This window comes from Ahaetulla prasina, chromosome 1 (assembly GCF_028640845.1).
Source record: "Ahaetulla prasina isolate Xishuangbanna chromosome 1, ASM2864084v1, whole genome shotgun sequence".
NCBI lineage: Eukaryota > Metazoa > Chordata > Lepidosauria > Squamata > Colubridae > Ahaetulla > Ahaetulla prasina.
Genome location: NC_080539.1, coordinates 4,356,193 through 4,377,439, shown reverse-complemented (window position 1 = coordinate 4,377,439; position 21,247 = coordinate 4,356,193). Strand labels below are relative to the sequence as shown.

At 45.6% G+C, this 21,247-nt stretch overlaps 1 protein-coding gene across 1 annotated transcript; it reads right to left on the bottom strand.

Moving 5' to 3' along the window:
• Positions 1-975: 975 nt before the first annotated feature.
• On the bottom strand, positions 976-21,145 carry TAX1BP3 (Tax1 binding protein 3). The gene is made up of 4 exons (XM_058164028.1): positions 20,991-21,145; positions 6,379-6,498; positions 4,730-4,807; positions 976-2,877 (listed from the first exon to the last, which is right to left on the bottom strand). The coding sequence occupies exons 1-4, from the start codon at positions 21,027-21,029 to the stop codon at positions 2,728-2,730; spliced, it is 387 nt and encodes a 128-aa protein (XP_058020011.1). The 5' UTR covers positions 21,030-21,145; the 3' UTR covers positions 976-2,727.
• Between the last annotated feature and the right edge of the window lie 102 nt (positions 21,146-21,247).

Genomic DNA, 21,247 nt, shown 5'->3' with positions numbered 1-21,247 from the left:
TAACATCTAGGTAACTAGGTAACTAGGTAACATCAACTAGGTAACTAGGTTACCCAACTAGGTAACATCAGTGCTAGAAGGGAAAGGGGTTTGCTGTTTTTAAGACAGTGGCTTGCCGTGTCAGTGGGAGTCGTAAAAGGGTTGTAAAATAAGTCGCGACTCATTTAACAACCGCCTGGCTTAGCAACAGAAACTCTTGATCCCATATTGTGGCTTTAAGGAACATACGACCACAATCATCATCTTTTAACAGCCCCATAATCCCTTGTTGGGTAGAGTCTGGGCAACTGAATGGAGCTGAGTGTTTACTGGCCGGATGCCCTCCCCTGTTGCCAATGCAGAGTTTTGTTCAGCAGATATACACTCATTATGCCAAGAGAGAGAAATATCTGCCTCTACCTAAGATCGAACTCACAGCCACCTGATTGTGAGGCGAGAGCTCCACCTCTAGGCCACCGCACCACTCCAAACATATGACCACAATGGAGCCCCAAATTTCTGTTGCTAAGCAAGAGAGTTGTTAAGTGAGTTTTGACCCGTTTTACGACCTTCCTTGCCACAGTTGGTAAATGAATCACCGCAGCTGTGAAGTGAGTCACACGGCTGTTCAGTGAATCCGGCTTGTCAGGTCGCAAAAGTGGATCGCGCGACTCCAGGATAAATATTTAATTCAATTGCCAAGCATCTGAATTTTGATGACCTGGCCGGCGCCACAGGGATGCTGCAATGGTCGTTAAGTGTGAAAAACAGCCATAGGTCACTTTTTTCAGTGCTGTGGTTACTTCGGACGGTCACTAAACGAACGGTTGTAAGTCAAGGACTATTTGTACCTGTACAATATTTCAACAGAATTTCTCATTCAAATTCCTCATTCATTTTCTTGGGCATATGTGCAATTTTTTTTTAAATTGACTCCAGGCTTCTAGCTTAATTTTTTTCTTTTTCTTTTTTGAAAAAAGGAAGAGACTTTTGAAATCAGAAGTCCAGCTTGGTTTATTTTGTAAAACGATCTACAGCACCCCCCGTTGGTTGCTTTAACCTCCGAACTAAACCAATGCGATCCGGCAATACAAAAAAAACAAAACAAAACCCACAAGGCTTTGTCAAAAAAAACCCACCACCATCCTTCCCACCGCCATTTCTGCTTAGAAAAGACAAATTAGAGGGATAAGAAACAGATAGAAAGGTTATGACACATTTTCTTTGCAAGACAGGCTGAGATTTAAGGGCCCGAAAGTTAAACAAGTCAAAGTAGCAGTCATCATCATAATCATCATCATCATCATTTTAACAATCCCATAATCCCTTGCAGGGTGGAATCTGGGCAACTGAATGGAGCTACCAGAATGTTTTAATGGCCGGGTGCTCTTCCTGTTGCCATTGCAGAGTTTTGTTCGGCAGATATATTGTGTCCAGAGAGAGAAATATCTGCCTCTACCTAGGATCGATCTCACAGGCTCCCGATTTTGAGGCGAGAGCTCCACCTCTAGGCCACGGCACCACTCACGAGTCAAAATAGCAGTAATATACTAAAATAAATTAGTGATACAAATGTTGGAAGGGACGTTATTTACAAGAAGTAGAAAAAGGCCTTCGGGGAAGAAATTTGGCACAACAGTCACGATTGGAAGCTAACTTTGGAAAAATTGAGAGACCCGCTCGAGACTGGAAACAGCGGCCTCCCGACACAACGGGAGTCGCTAACGTCGGCCTGTTTCCGACCAATCGCGGTTAACAGGAACTCTGGCCGAGCGGAAGGCCAGGCAGACGAAGGCTTAAGGCCACTGAAACTGTTCGCCTTCATTTGAGGACTTCTGGAAAGGGGAACCGGTTTCAAATCCCCGTCTATCGGGGCCTTCTTGGTGCCTCTGAGGAGACAAGCCAACGGTTGGATGTCTCTTAACACAAAAGCCGTGCGGGATCCTAGATGTCGGCAGTAAAAACTTTGGTCTGGCTACGAGGACTGCAAGAAGCGCATTAGGCGGCCATCTTGTCCCTCAAGGTGATCGCCTTAACAAAAACGGAAAATTTAAGGACGGACTCATCCACTGGATTTCTGGGAGAAAAGCTCGTAGGTCGGTGATGGCTAACCTTTTTGTCATCGCGTGCCAAAAGTGGGAGCACAGGGGGAGGCGGGGTGCGTACGTGCTCACACTCATAGTTCAATGCACCCCTCCCACGCGTATGTGCACAAAGCCCCCGCTTTTGGCACGTGATGACACAGTGGGCCCATTTCCCCCCCAGACTCCAGAGGCTTGCTTGGAGCCCGGGGAGGACAAAAACAGCCGTCCCCATCCCCCCAGAGGCCCTCCGGAGGCCGGAAACAACCCATTTCTCAACTTCCAGTGGGCCCAGAAGGCCTGAAATCAGTTGTGCGCGCTGGAGCTGAGCTAGAGCAACGCTCACATGCCCACAGATATGGCTCTGTGGGCATGTGATTCACCATCACAGTCTTAGGTGGTTCCCAGTGGATCAAAGCCAGGCTATCCCCTCGTTTGCGGTTTGATGCCCGCCGTCTTTGATCCAGTGGGTATCAAACTGCCCCCCTACCCCCGAGGTACCCTCTCCGGGGACACCCCGTTGTAACAGTCATTTTTTGCATAGGTGTGTTGGGAGACGTCTGTCTTTTTAAAAAAAAAGTTTCTCAGGTCAGCAGGTGATAAAAGCTCTCTGGTCCACCTTCAACATCTCTCCGCCGCGTCCTGAAGGCCCGTCGCTCGTCCCCGCTCAGTGGCAGGGCTGCGACAGCATGGACTGCTGGACCGCTTTCTGCAGGGAGTGTCTGGTCACCAGCAGCCGGACCACTTCCTCGTTCCGCTTGGTCAGCCGCTTGCGGGCTTGGTCGTGAGTCACCATGGTCATATCCCAGCCGTTCACCTGCAAAGAATTCAGAGCGGGTTTGACGGTAAAGCGTCATGATTAAACCTGGGTGTTTTTACGGTCCCCGGATCACACATCAAACCCGCATAAGCTACTTTTATTTTGAAGTCCCAAAGGTACTTTTTTACAGGAGGCAACTGGACTTTCTAGTTTTTTTTCTTTTGAAGACGTTTCGCTTCTCATTCAAGAAGCTTCTTCAGCTCTGACCGAATGGAGGGGAATGGAAGGATTTACACTCCTTGCAGACAAAGCTGGTCATTTGCATCCTTTTAGAGCAGGGCTGGGCAACTATGGCCCCTTTATGACCTATGGACTTCAACTCCCAGAATTCCTGAGCCAGCATGCTGGCTCAGGAATTCTGGGAGTTGAAGTCCATAGGTCATAAAGGGGCCATATTTGCCCAGCCCTATTTTAGAGGGTCGTTGAGGCCACTTGGAGATTTCTCTACGTCTTCAGGATCACCTGAGTGGTGAAAATGGGTGTGGAGCTTTTAATAAATTGTGTTACTTCCAAAAAGGGATATCGGGCTTCTCTTGATCTTTGAATTTGATAGAGCTTGCTCTGGAATATTAGTCCGTAAGGATTCTCCATCATCCAGGTCACAGTTGTCCCAAAAGTGCTTTTTCAGAAGGCAACTGGACTTCCTTGTTTTTTTTTTCTTTTGAAGACTTTTCACTTCTCACCCAAGAAGCTTCTTCAGCTCTGAGTGGATGGTGGAGAAGGGAAAGATTTATATTCTTTGCAGACAGCCGGTCATTTGCACCCTTTTAGAAGGCTGTTGAGGCCACTTGGAGGTTTATCTGGTTGATCCATTCCCCATTATCCTGTCAGAGCTGAAGAAGCTTCTCGGATGAGAAGCGAAACATCTTCAAAAGAAAGTCCAGTTCCCTCTTGAAAAAAGCACCTTTGGGACAACCATGACCTGGATGATTGAGAATATCTACAGACGTTTAGCTATGCAATTTGGGATGAAGACCCTTTGAATGGTGTGGAAGTAGAACGGATTTCCAGAGGAAAAACTGCAGACTACAGGAAACATTTGCACCACTCGGGTGACCCTGAGGACACAGATAAACCTCCAAGCGGCTTCAACGACCCTCTAAAAAGGATGCAAATGAACAGCTTTCCACAAGGAATATAAATCCTTCCATTCCCCACCATCCATTCAGAGCCGAAGAAGCTTCTTGGGTGAGAAGCTAAACGTCTTCAAAAGAAAAAAAACCAGAAAGTCCAGTTGCCTCTTGGAAAAAAAAAAGCACCTTTGGAACGCTGGAATAATAATAAATCTCCAACGATTTGGCTTTAAATTGTTAAATCGTTAAAAGACTCCCAAGAGCGGAGGCCAAGGGTCCAGCTGTTCCTTAAAACAGAGGTCTCCAACCTTGGCAACTTTAAGACATGTGGATTTCAACTCCCAGAATTCCTCAGCCAGCAAACTGCAGGGGTCTCCAACCTTGGCAACTTTAAGACATGTGGATTTCAACTCCCAGAATCCCCAGCCAGCAAAGCAGGGGTCTCCAACCTTGGCAACTTTAAGACTTGCGGACTTCAACTCCCAGAATCCCTCAGCCAGCAAAGCAGGGGTCTCCAACCTTGACAACTTTAAGACTTGTGGACTTCAACTCCCAGAATCCCTCAGCCAGCAAAGCAGGGGTCTCCAACCTTGGCCACTTTAAGACTTGTGGACTTCAACTCCCAGAATCCCTCAGCCAGCAAAGCAGGGGTCTCCAACCTTGGCAACTTTAAGACTTGTGGGCAAAGCTGGCTGAGGAATTCTGGGAGTTGAAGGCCACAAGTCTTAAAGTTGCCAAGGTTGGAGACCCCTGCCTTAAACAGTGCGGAATTTTACCTGCATGATTTTGTCCCCGACTTGTAATCCGGCCATTTCTGCTGGTCCACCTTCAGTCACGCGAGTGACATAAATGCCCTGGAATGGGGGGGGAAATGAGGGGGGGGTGTCACTGCTTGGATGAACTCTCATAAACCTGCCCCCCGACCCTACATCGCTGAGAATCTGTTGCCCTTTTTCTCCAGCCATTGTTAGCCATGTAGATAAGAGTTCGATGCGGGAGGTTCTGTTTTATTTATTTTTACCTGGTCTTTATTTTTATTTTTTAATAATTAGCTCAAGATGGCTCCTTCCTCCTCCTGTTTTCCCCACAACAACAACAACAACCCTGTGAGGTGGGTTGGGCTCGGAGAGAATGACTAGTCCTAAGTCACCTAGCCAGCTCTCATGATTCAGGCGGAACTAGAACTCGCCGTCTTCTGGTGATTGGCCCAAACTCACTCAACCAACTTTCATGCACAAAGTGGGACTAGAACTCACCGTCTCCTGGTGATTGGCCCACAATCACCCAGCTGGCTTTCATGCCTAATGTGGGACTAGAACTCACCATCACCTGATTACTAACCCACAGTCACCCAGCCAGCTTTCATTCCTGAGGCAGGACTAGAACTCAACTTTCTGCTGGTCATTACCTTCTAAGAGTTGCATATAAAATGAGAGCAAACCCACTCTCACTTGCACGGATCATGTTACTTAGTTCGGTAATTAAACATCCGCAGGAAAAAACACCCACCTCAGAGAGCACCAAGGACCCCACAGTCCTCCTCCTTCCCTTCCTCCTCCTCCTCTTCTTCCCTCCCCCTCCACTCTGTTCTGTCCCCCCTCGCCTCCGTCTGAGCGATGGCTTAATTAGCAGGCACTATCAGCTCTGGCAGCAAACTAGCGAGCGCCTGCCAAGTGTCTCTGTTATCTCTCTCGACGCTGATGAGTCACCCAGGAACAAACAGTACTTCAGCTCGTAGTTAAGCAGTTGATTTGCCTGCTACGAAGAGGCACAGCAGCTATTGCTGCCTTTATATCCTGTGGGGAGTGGCTCCATGACTCAGCACTTCCTAGGCCTGCCCCACCCCTGCTTCTGTTGTTCCCGCCTTTCCTGCCTACGAAACCTAGGGTCCAGCCAGGCCTGATTGCCATCAGTTGGGTCTGGAGGCGTGGCCTGGGGGGGGAAAGAGTCAGGGGACGGAGGCCTCGTTATCTCCTCCACCTGGCCTGCCTCTGGCTCCTGGAGCTGAGCCAGGGAAGCCGGTGCTCCCGAGGTAAGTCCTGACAGCCCTTCCCCCTCACTTTCCAAGTCACTTTCTGGCAGGGGGGCCGGCTCGGGGGGGGGCAGACACAACACACTCCATAACACCCCATTCCTTCGAGCACTGATGATATTACCTAGTTGGGTCATGAAACATCTGACAAAAAAGAAACCCCAATTCAGAGAGCAATAAGGACTCCGCAGACCTTCTTCTCTTCCTCCTCCTCTCCACAAAACCCCCCTCTCTCTTAACACTGATGACGTTACCTAGTTGGGTCATGAAACGTCCGCAAGGAAACCACCCAGCTCAGAGAAGACCAAGGGCCCCACATTTCAACCCTGAGCTAAAATATCGATAACTTGGGATACACAACCTATCAAAGAGTAAAGAGGGCTTGATGCCAACCTTGTCCGTCTTGTCCTCCGAGAAGGGATTCTGAGCCGGGTCCTGGTCAATGCCACCTCCGATGCTGAAGCCCAGAATGAGGTTCTCGCCTTGGCGCAGTTTGTGGATTTCAACCCTTTGCTAAGAAGAAACAAAACAAAACAGGAATTCAATTTGATTACTTACGTCTGACTCCATCACAGCGCAAAAAACGCAACCAGTATATGGCCTTGGATGCTACAGTCCTTGACTTACAACAGTTTGTTTAGTGACCGCACAAGGTGACGAAGGCACTGAAAAAAAAGAGACGACTGCTCTTCACACTTACGACCGTCGTAGCATCCCCATGTTCACATGATTTTACATTCAAATGCTTGACAACTGACTCATATTTATGACGGTTGCTGTGTCTCCCCCCCCCCCGAGTCATGTAAGCAAACCCAATCGGGGAAGCCAGATTCACTTAACAACCGAGTGGCTACCTTAACAACCGCGGCGATTCGCTTAACAACTGGGGCAAGAAAAGTCGTAAAATGCAGCAAAACTCATTTCCTTAGCGAGAGTAACTTGAGGCTTGATTGTGGACGTTAATTCAAGGACTATCTACATATGTAGTCCTCAAATTATGACTGCCCATCATTATCGTAAGTTGGGTGACAGTCGTAAAACAGAGACAATTCTGATCCTAATTCTGGTTGTTTTGCTTCAACCCTTCTAGCCTTTGGTGAAGCTTTGAAGTCCCAGCTCTTCCTCCGAGCGCTGGGAGAAAAGGATTAAATGCTGCAACATCAGAAGGCTGGCTTGATGTCAAGGCTTTTCATGTTTCTTTTTCATGTTGGGTTTTATCATTTTAATGCGGCTTTTAAATGCCGGTTTGGCTTCGGATTGGGAGATGCCCAGAGTTGGTTAGAAGATGGACGGCTCTTTACGCGTTTTTAAGTCGATAAAATTGAAATCAGTAACTGTGAACCTCTTTGGATCGATGCATGCCCCATCTTCCAACAAAAGTATAAAAATAAAAATAAAAATTATTATTATTATTATTGTAAAAGACGCAGGTCTTGGTGGGACCACAAAGCAGGGAATCGTAGAAAAGAAAGAAGCTAATTCTTTAAAGAGGCTTTAAAGAGCCTCTGGTGGCTCAGACTGCTAAGACAGTCTGTTATTAAGAGCAGCTGCTTGCAATTACTGCAAGTTCAAGTCCCACCAGGCCCAAGGTTGACTCAGCCTTCCATCCTTTATAAGGTAGGTAAAATGAGGACCCAGATTGTTGGGGGCAATAAAAGTTGACTTTGTATATAATATACAAATGGATGAAGACTATTGCTCAACATAGTGTAAGCCGCCCTGAGTCTTCGGAGAAGAGCGGGATATAAATGCAAATAAAAAAAAAATTGCTCTGGGATTTTAGAATCTGGACAGGCACCTGCTACACAACTTAACAATTGTCAATTGTTGTTGTTGTTAGTTGCAAAGTCGTGTCCGACCCATCGCGACCCCATCGCGTTCCTCCAGGCCTTCCTGTCCTCTCCCATCCTCTGGAGTCCATTTAATCTCACGCCGACTGCTTCAGTGACTCCATCCAGCCACCTTGTTCTCTGTTGTCCCTTCTTCTTTTGCCCTCAATCTTTCCCAGCATTCGGCTCTTCTCCAGTGAGTCCTTCCTTCTCTTTAGGTGGCCAAAGGATTTGAGTTTCCTTTTCAGGATCTGGTCTTCTAAAGAGCAGTCAGGGTTGATCTCCTTTAGGACTGACTTGTTTGTTCACCTTGCAGTCCAAGGGACTCGCAGGAGTCTTCTCCAGCACCCGAGTTCAAAGGCCTCCATTCTTTGGTGCTCAGCCTTCCTTATGGTCCAACTTTCCCAGCCATCCATTGCAACTGGGAAAACCAGAGCCTTGACTATACGCCCTTTTGTTGGCAGGGTGATGTCTCTGCTTTTTAGAATGCTGTCTAGATTTGCCATAGCTTTCCTCCCCAGGAGCAAGCGTATTTTAATTTCTTGGCTGCAGTCCCATCTGCGGTGATCTTGGAGCCCAGGAAAATAAAATCTGTCACTACCTCCATTTCTTCCCCTTATATCTGCCAGGAATTGAGAAGGCCGGATGCCATGACTTTAGTTTTCTTAATGTTGAGTTTCAAGCCAACTTTTGCACTCTCTTTCTTCACCCACATCAAGAGGCTGTTTAGTTCCTCTTTACTTTCTGCCATTAGAGTGGTATCATCTGCATATCTGAGGTTGTTGATATTTCTCCTGGCAATCTTAATTCCAACTTTTGATTCATCTAGCCCCGCCTTTCTCATGATGTGCTCTGCATATAAGTTAAATAGGCAGGGCGACAGTAAACAGCTTTGCCGGACTCGTTTCCCAATTTGGGGAAATTGTCAATAAGAAAGACCAAAAAGTCTAGACCAGGGGTCTCCAACCTTGGTCCCTTTAAGACTTGTGGACTTCAACTCCCAGAGTCCCTCAGCCAGCAAAGGACCCCCTGCTACAATTCAGAGACGCTTTGTCCCCAGTTCATTGGGTCAGATAAGAAGCTCCTGAGAAAACTCTGGGTGTTCTGACCCAGCTGCCCAAACACGACCAACCCTCTGAAGTGAACTCAAAAGATTCCTTTATTAGGAGCGCCGGCAGGCTAACAAATCTGTCAGGTCAGAAGATGAATAGTTGTCTGCTACATCTATTCATCTCCGCCCTCTGCCTTTGATCCCCAGAGCTAGGAGGGACTCTTCATTAGCAGCGGTGGCTTTTCCGTCCCAAGGACCGGCCCATAGATTTCCTCTGCTCTCCTCTCCTCTGCATTCTGTGCATCAGGCACTGGGCGCAGCTGTTCCTCCTCTTCCTCCTCAGCCACTCCAGACCTGGGGGCTGTTGACTCTTCATCTGAGGGCTGATGGACAGCCCAGGCTCCGCCTCCCTCCCTCCCTCCCTCTCCCTCTCCCTCTCCCTCTCCGCCAGCTCAATTCCCTCTTCCCCCTCGGAGCTTCAGGTTGTCTGGATGTTGATCCTGACTTTCACGCCTCCGCCTCCTCCTCCGATTTGGCTGCTGGAGGAGATGGCGGCCGACAGGCTACAACAGTGGACACTGTGTGGTATCCTAACAATCAGGTTCAGTTAGGGATGTTGTTGTTGTTGTTGTTATTGGGTTTTTGGCATCGTGACCTCTTTTATTTTTCTCTTTTCTTCTCTTTTCAGAAGATGCTTCCCCCCCCCCCCGGAGGCACCAGTGTCCATTAAGAAGAAAACTGGGACTTTTTGGCTTCTTGTAAAACAAGGACCCATTGATAGGTTTCCTCCCCAGAGGCTCCCATAGATGATGAGCTCACTGGAAAAAAAAAAGATTAAAAAAAGACAAAGAAAGAGGACCGGGGGTCTTGCCAGCGTTGGACCGCCGGCGGGCAAATTGGAAGCGTTTTGAAAACAAGAACCAGGAATCCTGCGGGGGGGTTTGCCGACAGATGGCTTCCAGAACGGCCGGCAATCCACCGCTTTTAGTTTTCTTCTCGTTTCTTTCTTCTTCTTCTTTTCAGAGAATGAAAAAAGCTGGAAGGTGTTTCTCTTGGAATTCCCAAGGGTGTAGAGGAAACGCTGAAGTTCGGGGTGTCCAAAACCCTGCAAAATGGCTCGTCTTGAAGTACAAGACTTAAGACGCGTAATAGAACTGACTAGAACAGAGGTCTCCAACCTTAGCGACTTTGAGACTTGTAGACTTCAACTCCCAGAATTCCTCAGCCAGCTTTGCTTGAAGACTTGGGCCTTCAATTCCCAGAATTCCTCAGCCAGCTTTGCTTGAAGACTTGCGACCTTCAACTCCCAGAATTCCCCAGCCAGCTTTGCTTGAAGACTTGGGCCTTCAATTCCCAGAATTCCTCAGCCAGCTTTGCTTGAAGACTTGCGACCTTCAATTCCCAGAATTCCTCAGCCAGCTTTGCTTGAAGACTTGTGGCCTTCAACTCCCAGAATTCCCCAGCCAGCTTTGCTTGAAGACTTGGGCCTTCAATTCCCAGAATTCCTCAGCCAGCTTTGCTTGAAGACTTGCGGCCTTCAACTCCCAGAGTTCCTCAGCCAGCTTTGCTTGAAGACTTGGGCCTTCAACTCCCAGAATTCCTCAGCCAGCTTTGCTTGAAGACTTGGGCCTTCAACTCCCAGAATTCCTCAGCCAGCTTTGCTTGAAGACTTGAGCCTTCAACTCCCAGAATTCCTCAGCCAGCTTTGCTTGAAGCGTTGTGGCCTTCAACTCCCAGAATTCCTCAGCCAGCTTTGCTTGAAGACTTCTGGGCTTCAACTCCCAGAATTCCTCAGCCAGCTTTGCTTGAAGACTTGTGGACTTCAATTCCCAGAATTCCTCAGTTCAACAGCTTGTATTCTTTCCTCCGGGCGAAGGAGGAAAGCTGAGCAATTAGATTTGAGGTTGAGATGCCCTTATCTGGTGGGAAGTTCTCCTTCTATAATCTGATAAGCTCCGGGCTAGGAGAGGCACTTGCCTTCATGGCAAACAAACGAAGCATCCAACCGCCACGACAAGAATTGATTTAATGACGGATTTAAACGTGGACGGAGCAAAAACTGGAGTTCTAACATCTGCTTGTAAGAAGATTGTGAAACCCTGAGGATTTATTGGCTGCGAAGATAGGAGAGAAGAAAGCAAATGGCGGTTTTGTGGAATGTGTGCTCTGAAAACGAAAGTAGAAATGCTTACTAACAGCTAGTGTTGAAGTAGAAGAAAGAAGAATTCAACACAGACAGAGCAAAGCAGGAGGACTAGCAAGAATTTGCAAGTAATAAATCTTAACTTCAGCTCATAAATAGCTTTCCTTTGAACTAACTTTCAACTTGAGTGGATTTAAAATGGCGTTTGCAATAAACAAAGGAAAACGAAACTATAAAGAAGAAGAATATAACAAGCTACTTTTACAAGAACTGTTAATGATTTTTTTCTCCTTTTACCTTTTTCTTTATCACAATGTTTAAGAAGAAAAGTTTATTGAAATTTTTCTTTTTCTCTTTTGGTAGATTTTACAGTTTATGAATGGCTCTTAAGCAAACAGAACTAACTATTAAAATCTTGCAAACTTTTTCATTTTAAATACGGAAACTTTTTTTTTATTTATTTATTTATTTTTTAATAGAGAATTTGCAAGTAATAAATCTTAACTTCAGCTCTTAAATAGCTTTCCTTTGAACTAACTTTCAACTTGAGTGGATTTAAAATGGCGTTTGCAATATACAAAGGAAAGCGAAGCTATAAAGAAGAAGAGCATAACAAGCTACTTTTTAAAATGAAATGAACAAGAACTGTTAATGATTTTTTTCTCTTTTTACCTTTTTCCTTATCACAATGTTTAAGAAGAAAAGTTTATTGAAATTTTTCTTTTTCTCTTTTGGTAGATTTTACAGTTTATGAATGGCTCTTAAGCAAACAGAACTAACTATTAAAATCTTGCAAATTTCTTTATTTTAAATATGGATCTTTTTTTTTATTCTCTTCTTTTTTCTTTTTTTTTTAATAGGAACTTTTGGAGGCTTATCTTTTCTTAATAAGTTTTTAAACAAGAGATTTTTACATCAATATATTAAGGATTGGAAAGTCTTTATTGTTAGATGTTAAGCTGATTGGGTGAGCAGATGGAGGAAAATGTGTAAGGAAATGTGTAAGGAAATGTGTAAGATAGAAGACAAGGGGAAGGAGAATGCTTAAGGTGATTTTGATGGTATTTTCTTTTTTTACAGATAGAAAAATTTATGGATGTAATATTGGTATTTGGCTAAATAGAATTTAATTGTTATAATTGATATATTTTGGATATAAGTTATAATTTTAATAATGTTATTTGTTAGATGTAAGGTAAATTGAAGAAATATTAATATTTGTAATGTTATTTGATTTATGTAAGTGATATTTTTGGAGATTGAAAATGTGTAAGGAAATGTGTAAGATAGAAGACAAGGGGAAGGAGAATGTTTAAGATGTGATTTTGATGGTATCTTTTTTTTTTATATATATATATATAGGGTTTAATTGTAAGGTAAATTGAAGAAATATTAATATTAGCAATGTTATTTGATTTAGGTAAGTGATATTAAAGATATGAGAAGATAGAATATTGTTTACTTTTGGAGATTGGATAAAAATTTAAGAATTTAAGCTGGAAATATGAATTATGTTTGGGACACTGTTAAGGAAGAAAGGTATATTATAGAAGAATTTTTGATGAATACTGGAAGATGGAATATCGTTTTGGTCTTGATCGATGAAGATTGGATATATATTTGGTCTTAATTGATGAAGATATTTTATTGATGAACTGAAAATACTAACTTAATTGGAAGATTCTGAAGATTTTAGGAGTGGAATGGACTGATATATAATGGACTGGAAGAAGAATGTTTTTTTGTTTTGGAAGGGAGTTAAGGTCTTGACTTATGTTGTATTTTAATTTATGATTGTTAATTTTATACCCTGTACTTTGTTCTGGGAAGTCTCGGGGTGGGAGGGGAGGGGAAGGGGAGGGGGAGATGAAGGATCAATGTAAAGGAATGATTGAAGATATGTAATTAAGAAATAGAAATAATTTGAAATGAAAGCGGGCTGCTCAGCTGCCATTTCAGAAGGAATGGAGAGGAGAGGAGGAGTGAAGGAAGAAAGCAGGTAGGAAGAGAGAGGTAGAAAAGGGGAAGAAGAGGAAGAAGAAAGGGGAAAGAGAGAGGGTTAGAAAGGGTGGAAGAGAAGAGTAGGGAAGGAGGAGAGGATGTAGAAAAGCGAAGGAGAGGAAGGATGAAGAAAGTAGAAGAAAGTAGAGAAGGGAGGAGGAAAGGTTGTGTTAAGGAAGGAAGTGATAGCTGGGCAGGTCCGAAGAAGTAACAAATGAAAGTTAATGATTAATGTTGAATAAGAGACTGTATATTCAATAGGTTGTTGGAAAATAAAAAAAAAACTTAAAAAAAAAAAGAATAAAATAGAATAGAATTGGAATCAAACCGAATTAGAATAGAATAAGAATTAAATAGAATTAAAATTAAAATTAGCATTAGTTAATAGATTACAGTATAGCAGGGGTCCCCAACTTTGGCAATTTTAAGATTTGTGGACTTCAACTCCCAGAATTTCTGGGAGTTGAAGTCCACAAGTCTTAAAGTTGCTAAGGTTGGAGACCCTGCAGGATAGGATAGGATAAGATAGGATAGGATAGGATAGGTTAGGATACGATAGGATGTAATCCTTGACTTACAGTTCATTTAGTGGCCGATCAAAGATACAACAGCACAGAAAAAAGTGACTTACAACCGTTTTCCAAAGTTACGACCTTTGCAGCAACCCCAGAGTCACGTGATCAAAATTCAGACACTTGGCAACTGGCTCACAGTTATGACGGTTGCAGTGTCCCAGGGTCGCGCGATCCCCTTTTGCAACCTTCTGACAAGCCAAGTCAATGGGGAAGCCCGATTCACTTAACAACCCTGTTATTAAGTGATTCACTTAACAACTATGGCAAAAAAAGGTCATTAAACTGGGTAAAACTCGCACTTAACAAATGTGAGTTAACAAAACTTAGCAACAAATATTCTGGGCTCAGTTGTGGTCGTAAGTTGAGGACTATCTGTAGAATAGAACAGAACTGAGCAAAACAGTTTTATTTGGCCAAGTGTGATTAGCACACGCAAGGAATTTGTCTCTGCTGTTGTGGGAGAAATACTTTCTTTAAAAAATATCTGTGTAGCAATGGTCTTTCTAGGACTTCAGGAGCTCACTCTGTAAGATAAGATAAGAGCTTTCTATCTTTAGCAACCATATCAAGCTGTTGGAGGCTGCAAAAGGTTAAATTTAACAAAGAGGTTTAGAGGGCGAGACCCATCTTTGCCCTTTGCCTATATTGCAATGTTTTTCAAACATGGCAAACTTAAGAGGGATGGACTTCAAGTCCCAGAATTCCCCAGCCAGCATGCTTTAAGAGGCATGGACTTCAATTCTCAGAATCACTCAGTCTGCATGCTTTAAGAGGGGTGGACTTCTACTCCCAGAATTCCCCAGCCAGCATGTTTTAAGATGGCTGGACTTCCACTTCCAGAATTCCCCAGCCAGCATGGTTTAAGGGGTGGACTTCAATTCCCAGAATCCCTCAGTCTGCATGTTTTAAGAGGGGTGGACTTCAATTCCCAGAATCCCTCAGTCTGCATGTTTTAAGAGGGGTGGCCTTTAAGATGGCTGGACTTCCACTTCCAGAATTCCCCAGCCAGCATGGTTTAAGGGGTGGACTTCCACTCCCAGAATCCCCCAGCCAGCATGCTTTAAGAGGGGTGGCCTTCCATTCCCAGAATTCCCCAGCCAGCATGCTTTAAGATGGCTGGACTTCCATTCCCAGAATTCCCTAGCCACCATGCTTTAAGAGGGGAGGATTTCAACTCCCAGAATCCCTCAATCTGCATGCTTTAAGATGGGTGGACTTCCATTCCCAGAATTCCCCAGCCAGCATGCTTCAATTCTGGGAATTGAAATCCACCCATCTTAAAGTTGCCAAGTTTGAAAAACACTGCTGTGATACCTTCAATATCTTCTGCAATATTCCTATTTTGTGGCCAGGATCCAACCTTCTCTCTGCTTCTCCTACTTCGGTGACAAGATAAGGGACAATCTCAGAGTGAAATTCTTAGCCCTGGACTGGACCATAAATGGCCAGATTTAAGGCCCTCCTTGGCCAGGAATGCTTAGAGGTCACTTGATCTAAACCAGACCTGACATTTTACGGGCCCCCAGGCCACATCTGGCCCTTTGGCCATTTCTGTCTGTCCTGCATGAGGTCAATTGGAAATTAGAAATCAAATATAAATAAGCACACACCATGCACGCACTACAGGTACTCCGCGACTTATGGCCACAACCGAGCTCCAAATTCCTGTTGCTAAGCAAAACATTTGTTACGGGAAACTTGCTTCATTTCACGCCCTTTCTTCCCGTCGTTGTTAAGTGAATCACTGCGGTTGTTGCATTAGGAACCCCGGTTGCTAAGTGAATCTGGCTTCCCTGTTGACTTTTTGCTTGTCAGAAGGTCGTAAAAGGGGATCGCGTGTCCCCGGGACGCTGCGACCGTCGTAAGTATGAGTCAGCGGCCAAGTGTCTGAATTTCAATCACGTCACCATTGGGATGATGTGATGGTTGTTCGGTCGTAAGTCCCTTTTTTCCCCAGTGCTAAACAAGCTGTTGTAAGTCGAGGACTGACTACTTGTACGTTACTTTTATTTAGGAGGCATTTAATTTCGTTGCACGAGGTGCAATGACAATAAAGAAAAGTTATTCGCCCTCTATACAACTCTGCTCCCAGGCAGTGATTGGGGAAATAGAACGAAGGTGGTATCCAAACACCCAATATACTCTTAGGAGCAAAGTACCAATACAGCTCGAAAATCTGCAAGTACAAAGTTGCATTTATTTCGTCCTCAAATTTGGAAAGAGAGGGAGCTGGAGAGAGAAGAAAGAAACTGCCGAACTCAACTGAAAAAAAACAACAAACAGATTGTAAAGGTAATCGCGGAGGAAATGTTTAACTGGATCATTTTAAAGTTACAATTCTCTACAGGGAATGGGAGTTTTTCAACTTTTCCATGTATGCTGTTTTTTTGTTTTTTTTTACAGTTTTGAGAAGCTGGCAAAGGAGTTCTTCTCTCCTTGCACTCTAACAGTAACAGAGTTGGAAGGGACCCTGGAGGTCATCTAGTCCAACCCCCTGCTCAACACAGGAGACCTATACTAGGGATTCGAACCGCCAAACTGCTCAGCAACAAGCTCAGCGTCTTATTAAGCAGATGTTAAGATGTCAAACCAGTCCTCCTAGCAAAATAACCAATTTGGACTGCGTCTCTCCCTAATAGCTCTTTTAATAAATAAATTAACCAAAAACACCCACCTAGCAAACTAACTATTTTGAGCTGATTCTCTCTCCCTAATAGCTCTTCTATAAATAAATAAAACCACCTATCAAAATAACCAGTGGTGGGATTCAAGTAATTTAACAACCGGTTCTCTGCCCTAATGATTTCTTCCAACAACCAGTTTGCCAAACTGCTCAGACAGTTAACAACCGGTTCTCCCGAAGTGGTGCGAACTGGCTGAATCCCATCACTGAAAATAACCAGTTTGGGCTGCGTCTCTCCCCGATAGTTTTTAATAAATTAATAAAACCACGCCATTTACCAAAATAACGAATTTGAGTTGAGCCTCCCCCTAACAGCTCTTAATAAATAAATAAAACCACCAGTATATCAAAATAACCAATTTGGCTGACTCTCCCTAATTGCTCTTAATAAAAAAATAAAATTAACCATCTAGCAAAATAACCATTTTGAGCCGAGTCACTTCCTAACAGCTCTTAATAAATAAATTAATAAAACCACCCATTTACCAAAATAATTGGTAAATGACTGTATGACTATAACTATGACTGTATGACTGTAACTTTGTTGCTGGTAATCCTTATGATTTATATTGATATTGTTTCCTGATTGCTTATTTGTACGCTATGATTATCATTAAGTGTTGTATCATTAAGTGTTAAATTTGTACCCTATGACCATCACTAAGTGTTGTAAGTGTTGTACCTTGATGAAGGTATCTTTTCTTTTATGTACACTGAGAGTATGCACCAAGACAAATTCCTTGTGTGTACAATCACACTTGGCCAATAAAAAAAACCTATTCTAAACACTGTGAGCTGAGGCTCAACCTAATTGCTCTTAATAAATCAATGAATAAAAAGCCACTCCTTTACCAAAATAACCAATTTGGGCACAGCCTTTTCGTAAGAGCTCTTCCCTGAATTTTGCAGCCCAGCTGGTTTTTACAACCTGGATTTATTTATTTATTTTTAATGTCTATCCCCTCCATCACACCTAGCAAATCATTTCTGATCGTTTCAAATTCCAGTGGCAAGAAATCAGTGCTTGTGCCTGTGCACACATTAGTCGGGTGAACTGACCCCAAAAAACATGATTCACTCCCTTTTAGAAAAAAAAACATTTGTTAATATGATGCTGCCTGCAGAAAAGCCAACGAAACTCTGTCTGGGCTACGCATAACTCACACATAACTCTGTTTCATGATTGCGACACATTTCATTCCTCGGAGCTATTGCGCGAAGCAAAGCAGATATCCCCAGAGGGCATTTAAAAGAGGAATTGGGTTCAAACCATCTAGGCTTCCTTAGATATTAAACAGCACAAATTTAGTCCCTCACTTTATCACACCTTATCTCCCTTGGAACGCTTCCAGAGAAGTAATTTCCAGACGCAGGGCAAGGCCAAACTTGGCACAGAGTCACAAACAGAAGTTTCAAATCTTGAATCCACCAGAAGAACGAATTGCTTCCTGCAAAAGCTCACATCCGGTTCGCTTCTCTTTTATGTCTTACGGGAGGGGCCAATCATCTCCAAGCCTTACTCCAGAGTCGACCCTGTTTCCTTAATTGTTCCTGTCTCCTGGCAGCTCTGCGCATGCTGGGAACAGGCTCCGGCTGTTCTCCTGCCTCGCTGATGTCGGACTCCGGAGGCAGCAAAGAACGACCAGATGGCCCTGGCCCTCTCTCTGCCTCCGACGCAGGGCCCTCATCAGAGCCTTCCCCAGACTCCAGGACTGGCCCACGCTCCTCCCCAACCTCCTCAATGTCCGAATCTGCTGCCGGCTCTGCTCCGTTGGCGGGCCACAACACTGATCTATAATTCTCCCAAGATGAAAAGAAGGTTTTAAGGTTTGGATTGCGGGGCAGGCAAACCCCAGATTAGAATTCAGGATTTTAAAGGAAACTCAAGTGAAACTAATGGGAGATAGGGAACAGAGGTAGATTTCAGGAAGAGGAAATACATGTCCTAAACCCCCCTCCAAAAAAAAACACCCTACTTGACTTATAAGGACATTGCAAACCAAAATTTTTATTGCTAAGACAGTTGCTAAGTGAGTATTGCCCCATTTTATGGCCAGCTGGGAAGGACCAGCTGGAGTATCAATCCTTCCCCTTCCCCACCATCCAGTCAGAGCTGAAGAAGCTTCTTGGATGAGAAGCGAAACGTCTTCCAAGAAAAAACCAGAAAGTCCAGTTGCCTTTTGAAACAAAGTACCTTTGGGATAACAGGCTGGAGAGAAAAGAGGACGGAAGGGAGGCATTGAGAGCCCTTCGGGTGCAGAAAGAGGCGGTTTGGCCAGATGGTGAAAGCCCCAAGCCAGAAACCAGGAGATGGGAATTCTAGCCCTGCCTTAAGCCTGAAAGCCAGATGGGTGACTTTGGGTCAGTCGCTCTATCGCAGCCCAACCCAGCTGATAGGGTGGTGGTTGTTGCAGGGAAAAGAGGAGGAAAGAAAGGGAGGGAGGAACCAGAAAGGGTAGGAGGGAAGGAGGTGAAAGGAAGGAGGAGAGGAGTAAGAAAAGGAGGGTGGGAGGGAAGGAATGAGAAAGGGAGGGAGGACAATAGGAGAAAGGGAGGAAAATGGAAGGGAGAGAGGGAGGCAGGAAGGAGAAAGGTAGGGAGGAATGAAAACAGAAGGAAGGGGAGAAAGGAAGGAAGGAAGAACAGGAGAAAGGAAGGAGGATGGAAGAGAGGAGGAGAGAGGAGAAAGGAGGAGGAATGAAAACAGAAGGAAGGAGGAGAAAGGAGGAATGAAAACAGAAGGAAGGAAGGAAAGGAGGGAGTAAAAGGAGAAGGAAGGAGAAAGGAGGAAAATGGAAGAAAGGAAGGAGGAGAAAGGAAGGAATGAGAAAAGGAGGGAGGAATGAAAACAGGAAGGGGGAGAAAGGAAGGAATGAGAAAAGGAGGAAGGAAGGAAGAGGGAGAGAGGAGAAAGGAGGGAGGAATGAAAACAGAAGGAAGGAATGAGACAAGGAGGAAGGAAGGAAGAACAGGAGAAAGGAAGGAGGATGAAAGAAAGGGAAGGAGGAGAAAGGAAGGAATGAGAAAAGGAGGAAGGAATAAAACGAAAGGAGATGAAAGGAAGGAATGAGAAAAGGAGGAAAGGAGGGAGGAAAGAAGAACAGGAAAAAGGAAGGAGGATGGAAGAGAGAGGGAGGAATGAGAAAAGGAGGGAGGAATGAAGAAAAGGAGGGAGAGAGCAAGGAGGGAGGAGAAAGGGAGGAAGGAAGGCGAATGGAAGGAAGAATGAAAATGAGGCAGAGAGCAAGGGAGGAAGGAATGAGAAAGGGAGGAAGAACAGGAGAAAGGAAGGAAAATGGAAGAAAGGAAGGAAGGAAAGGAGGGAGAGAGCAAGGGAGGAAGGAATGAGTAAGGGAGGAGAATGGAAGGGAGAAAGGAATGAGAAAAGGAGGAAAGGAGGAGAAAGGAGGGAGTAAAAGGAGAAGGAAGGAGAAAGGGAGGAGCGGAGGCGAAAGAGAGGGAGGGAGGAATGAAAACAGAAGGAAGGAGAAAGGAAGGAAAATGGAAGAAAGGAAGGAAGAACAGGAGAAAGGAATGAGAAAAGGAGGGAGGAGAGAGGAGAAAGGAGGAGGAATGAAAACAGAAGGAAGGAATGAGACAAGGAGGAAGGAAGGAAGAACAGGAGAAAGGAAGGAGGATGAAAGAAAGGGAAGGAGGAGAAAGGAAGGAATGAGAAAAGGAGGGAAAGGGAAGGAGGAGAAAGGAAGGAATGAGAAAAGGAGGAAAGGAGGAGGAGGAAGAAGAACAGGAAAAGGAAGGAGGATGGAAGAGAGAGGAGGAATGAGAAAAGGAGGAGGAATGAAGAAAAGGAGGAGAGAGCAAGGAGGAGGAGAAAGGGAGGAAGGAAGGCGAATGGAAGGAAGAATGAAAATGAGGCAGAGAGCAAGGAGGAAGGAATGAGAAAGGGAGGAAGAACAGGAGAAAGGAAGGAAAATGGAAGAAAGGAAGGAAGGAAGGAGGAGAGAGCAAGGAGGAAGGAATGAGTAAGGGAGGAGAATGGAAGGGAGAAAGGAATGAGAAAAGGAGGAAAGGAGGAGAAAAGGAGGGAGTAAAAGGAGAAGGAAGGAGAAAGGGAGGGAGCGGAGGCGAAAGAGAGGGAGGGAGGAAAGAAAGAAAGAAAGAAAGAAAGAAAGAAAGAGAGAGAGAGAGAGAGAGAGAGAAAGAAAAGAGGGGGAGAGAAGGAAGGACCCCTCCCATGCTCGGAGCGGGCTTCCCCTCCACCAAGGCGGCCGGAGTTAAAAGTCCGGCCGCCTTCAGATCTTCCTGAGCGTGAGAAGCGGCCTCCTCAGAGGGTCCCTCGCGGGGTCTCTCCATCCCGGGAGATTTTGGGGAAGGGGCTCCCTTCTCCTCCCCTCCCCGTCACTTCCACGGACGCCTCGCCTGCCACGCCCGGCCCGAGTCCTTTCCTTCCCTCCCGCTCCCCCCACCCACACCCCACACGCGCGTGGACCACGCCCGGCGGCGCCAGAAAGCCTGACACGTGTCTGCAGGTCGTGGGAACGGACTCGCGGGGAGGAGGAGGAGGAGGAGGACGGGGGGGGCCGGGATGGAGGGTAGAAAGAGCCCGAAGCAAGAGATCCGTCCTCCTTTTCTCCCCCCCAAAACACCCCCCGCCACCCAAGGACTCCAAGGCCCATCATCCCCTCCGGGACGCCGGCGGCGGAGGATGGGCTTTGTAGTCCGGCGAGGCGTTTCGGGCGGTGGGGGGAAACGGCGGCCTTACCACCACGGCCGTGACGGGCTGGCCCGGGATGTAGGACATGGCTCCGGGGATTTCGAAGCCGCTCCGGTCGCTTCGCCTCCGGCGGAACAAAAGCGGTGGGGATCGGGGCGGCGGAGCTCCGCCCCCTCCTCCTCGCGGCCACGCCCACCGCCCTGTCAGGCCCCGCCTCCCCCCTCTCCCTCGTCGTTTTCTTCCCCCCTGGCCACGCCCCCTTCTCGCTATTCCTCCTCCGGGCCTTCCTCGGAGAGGGGCGGGGT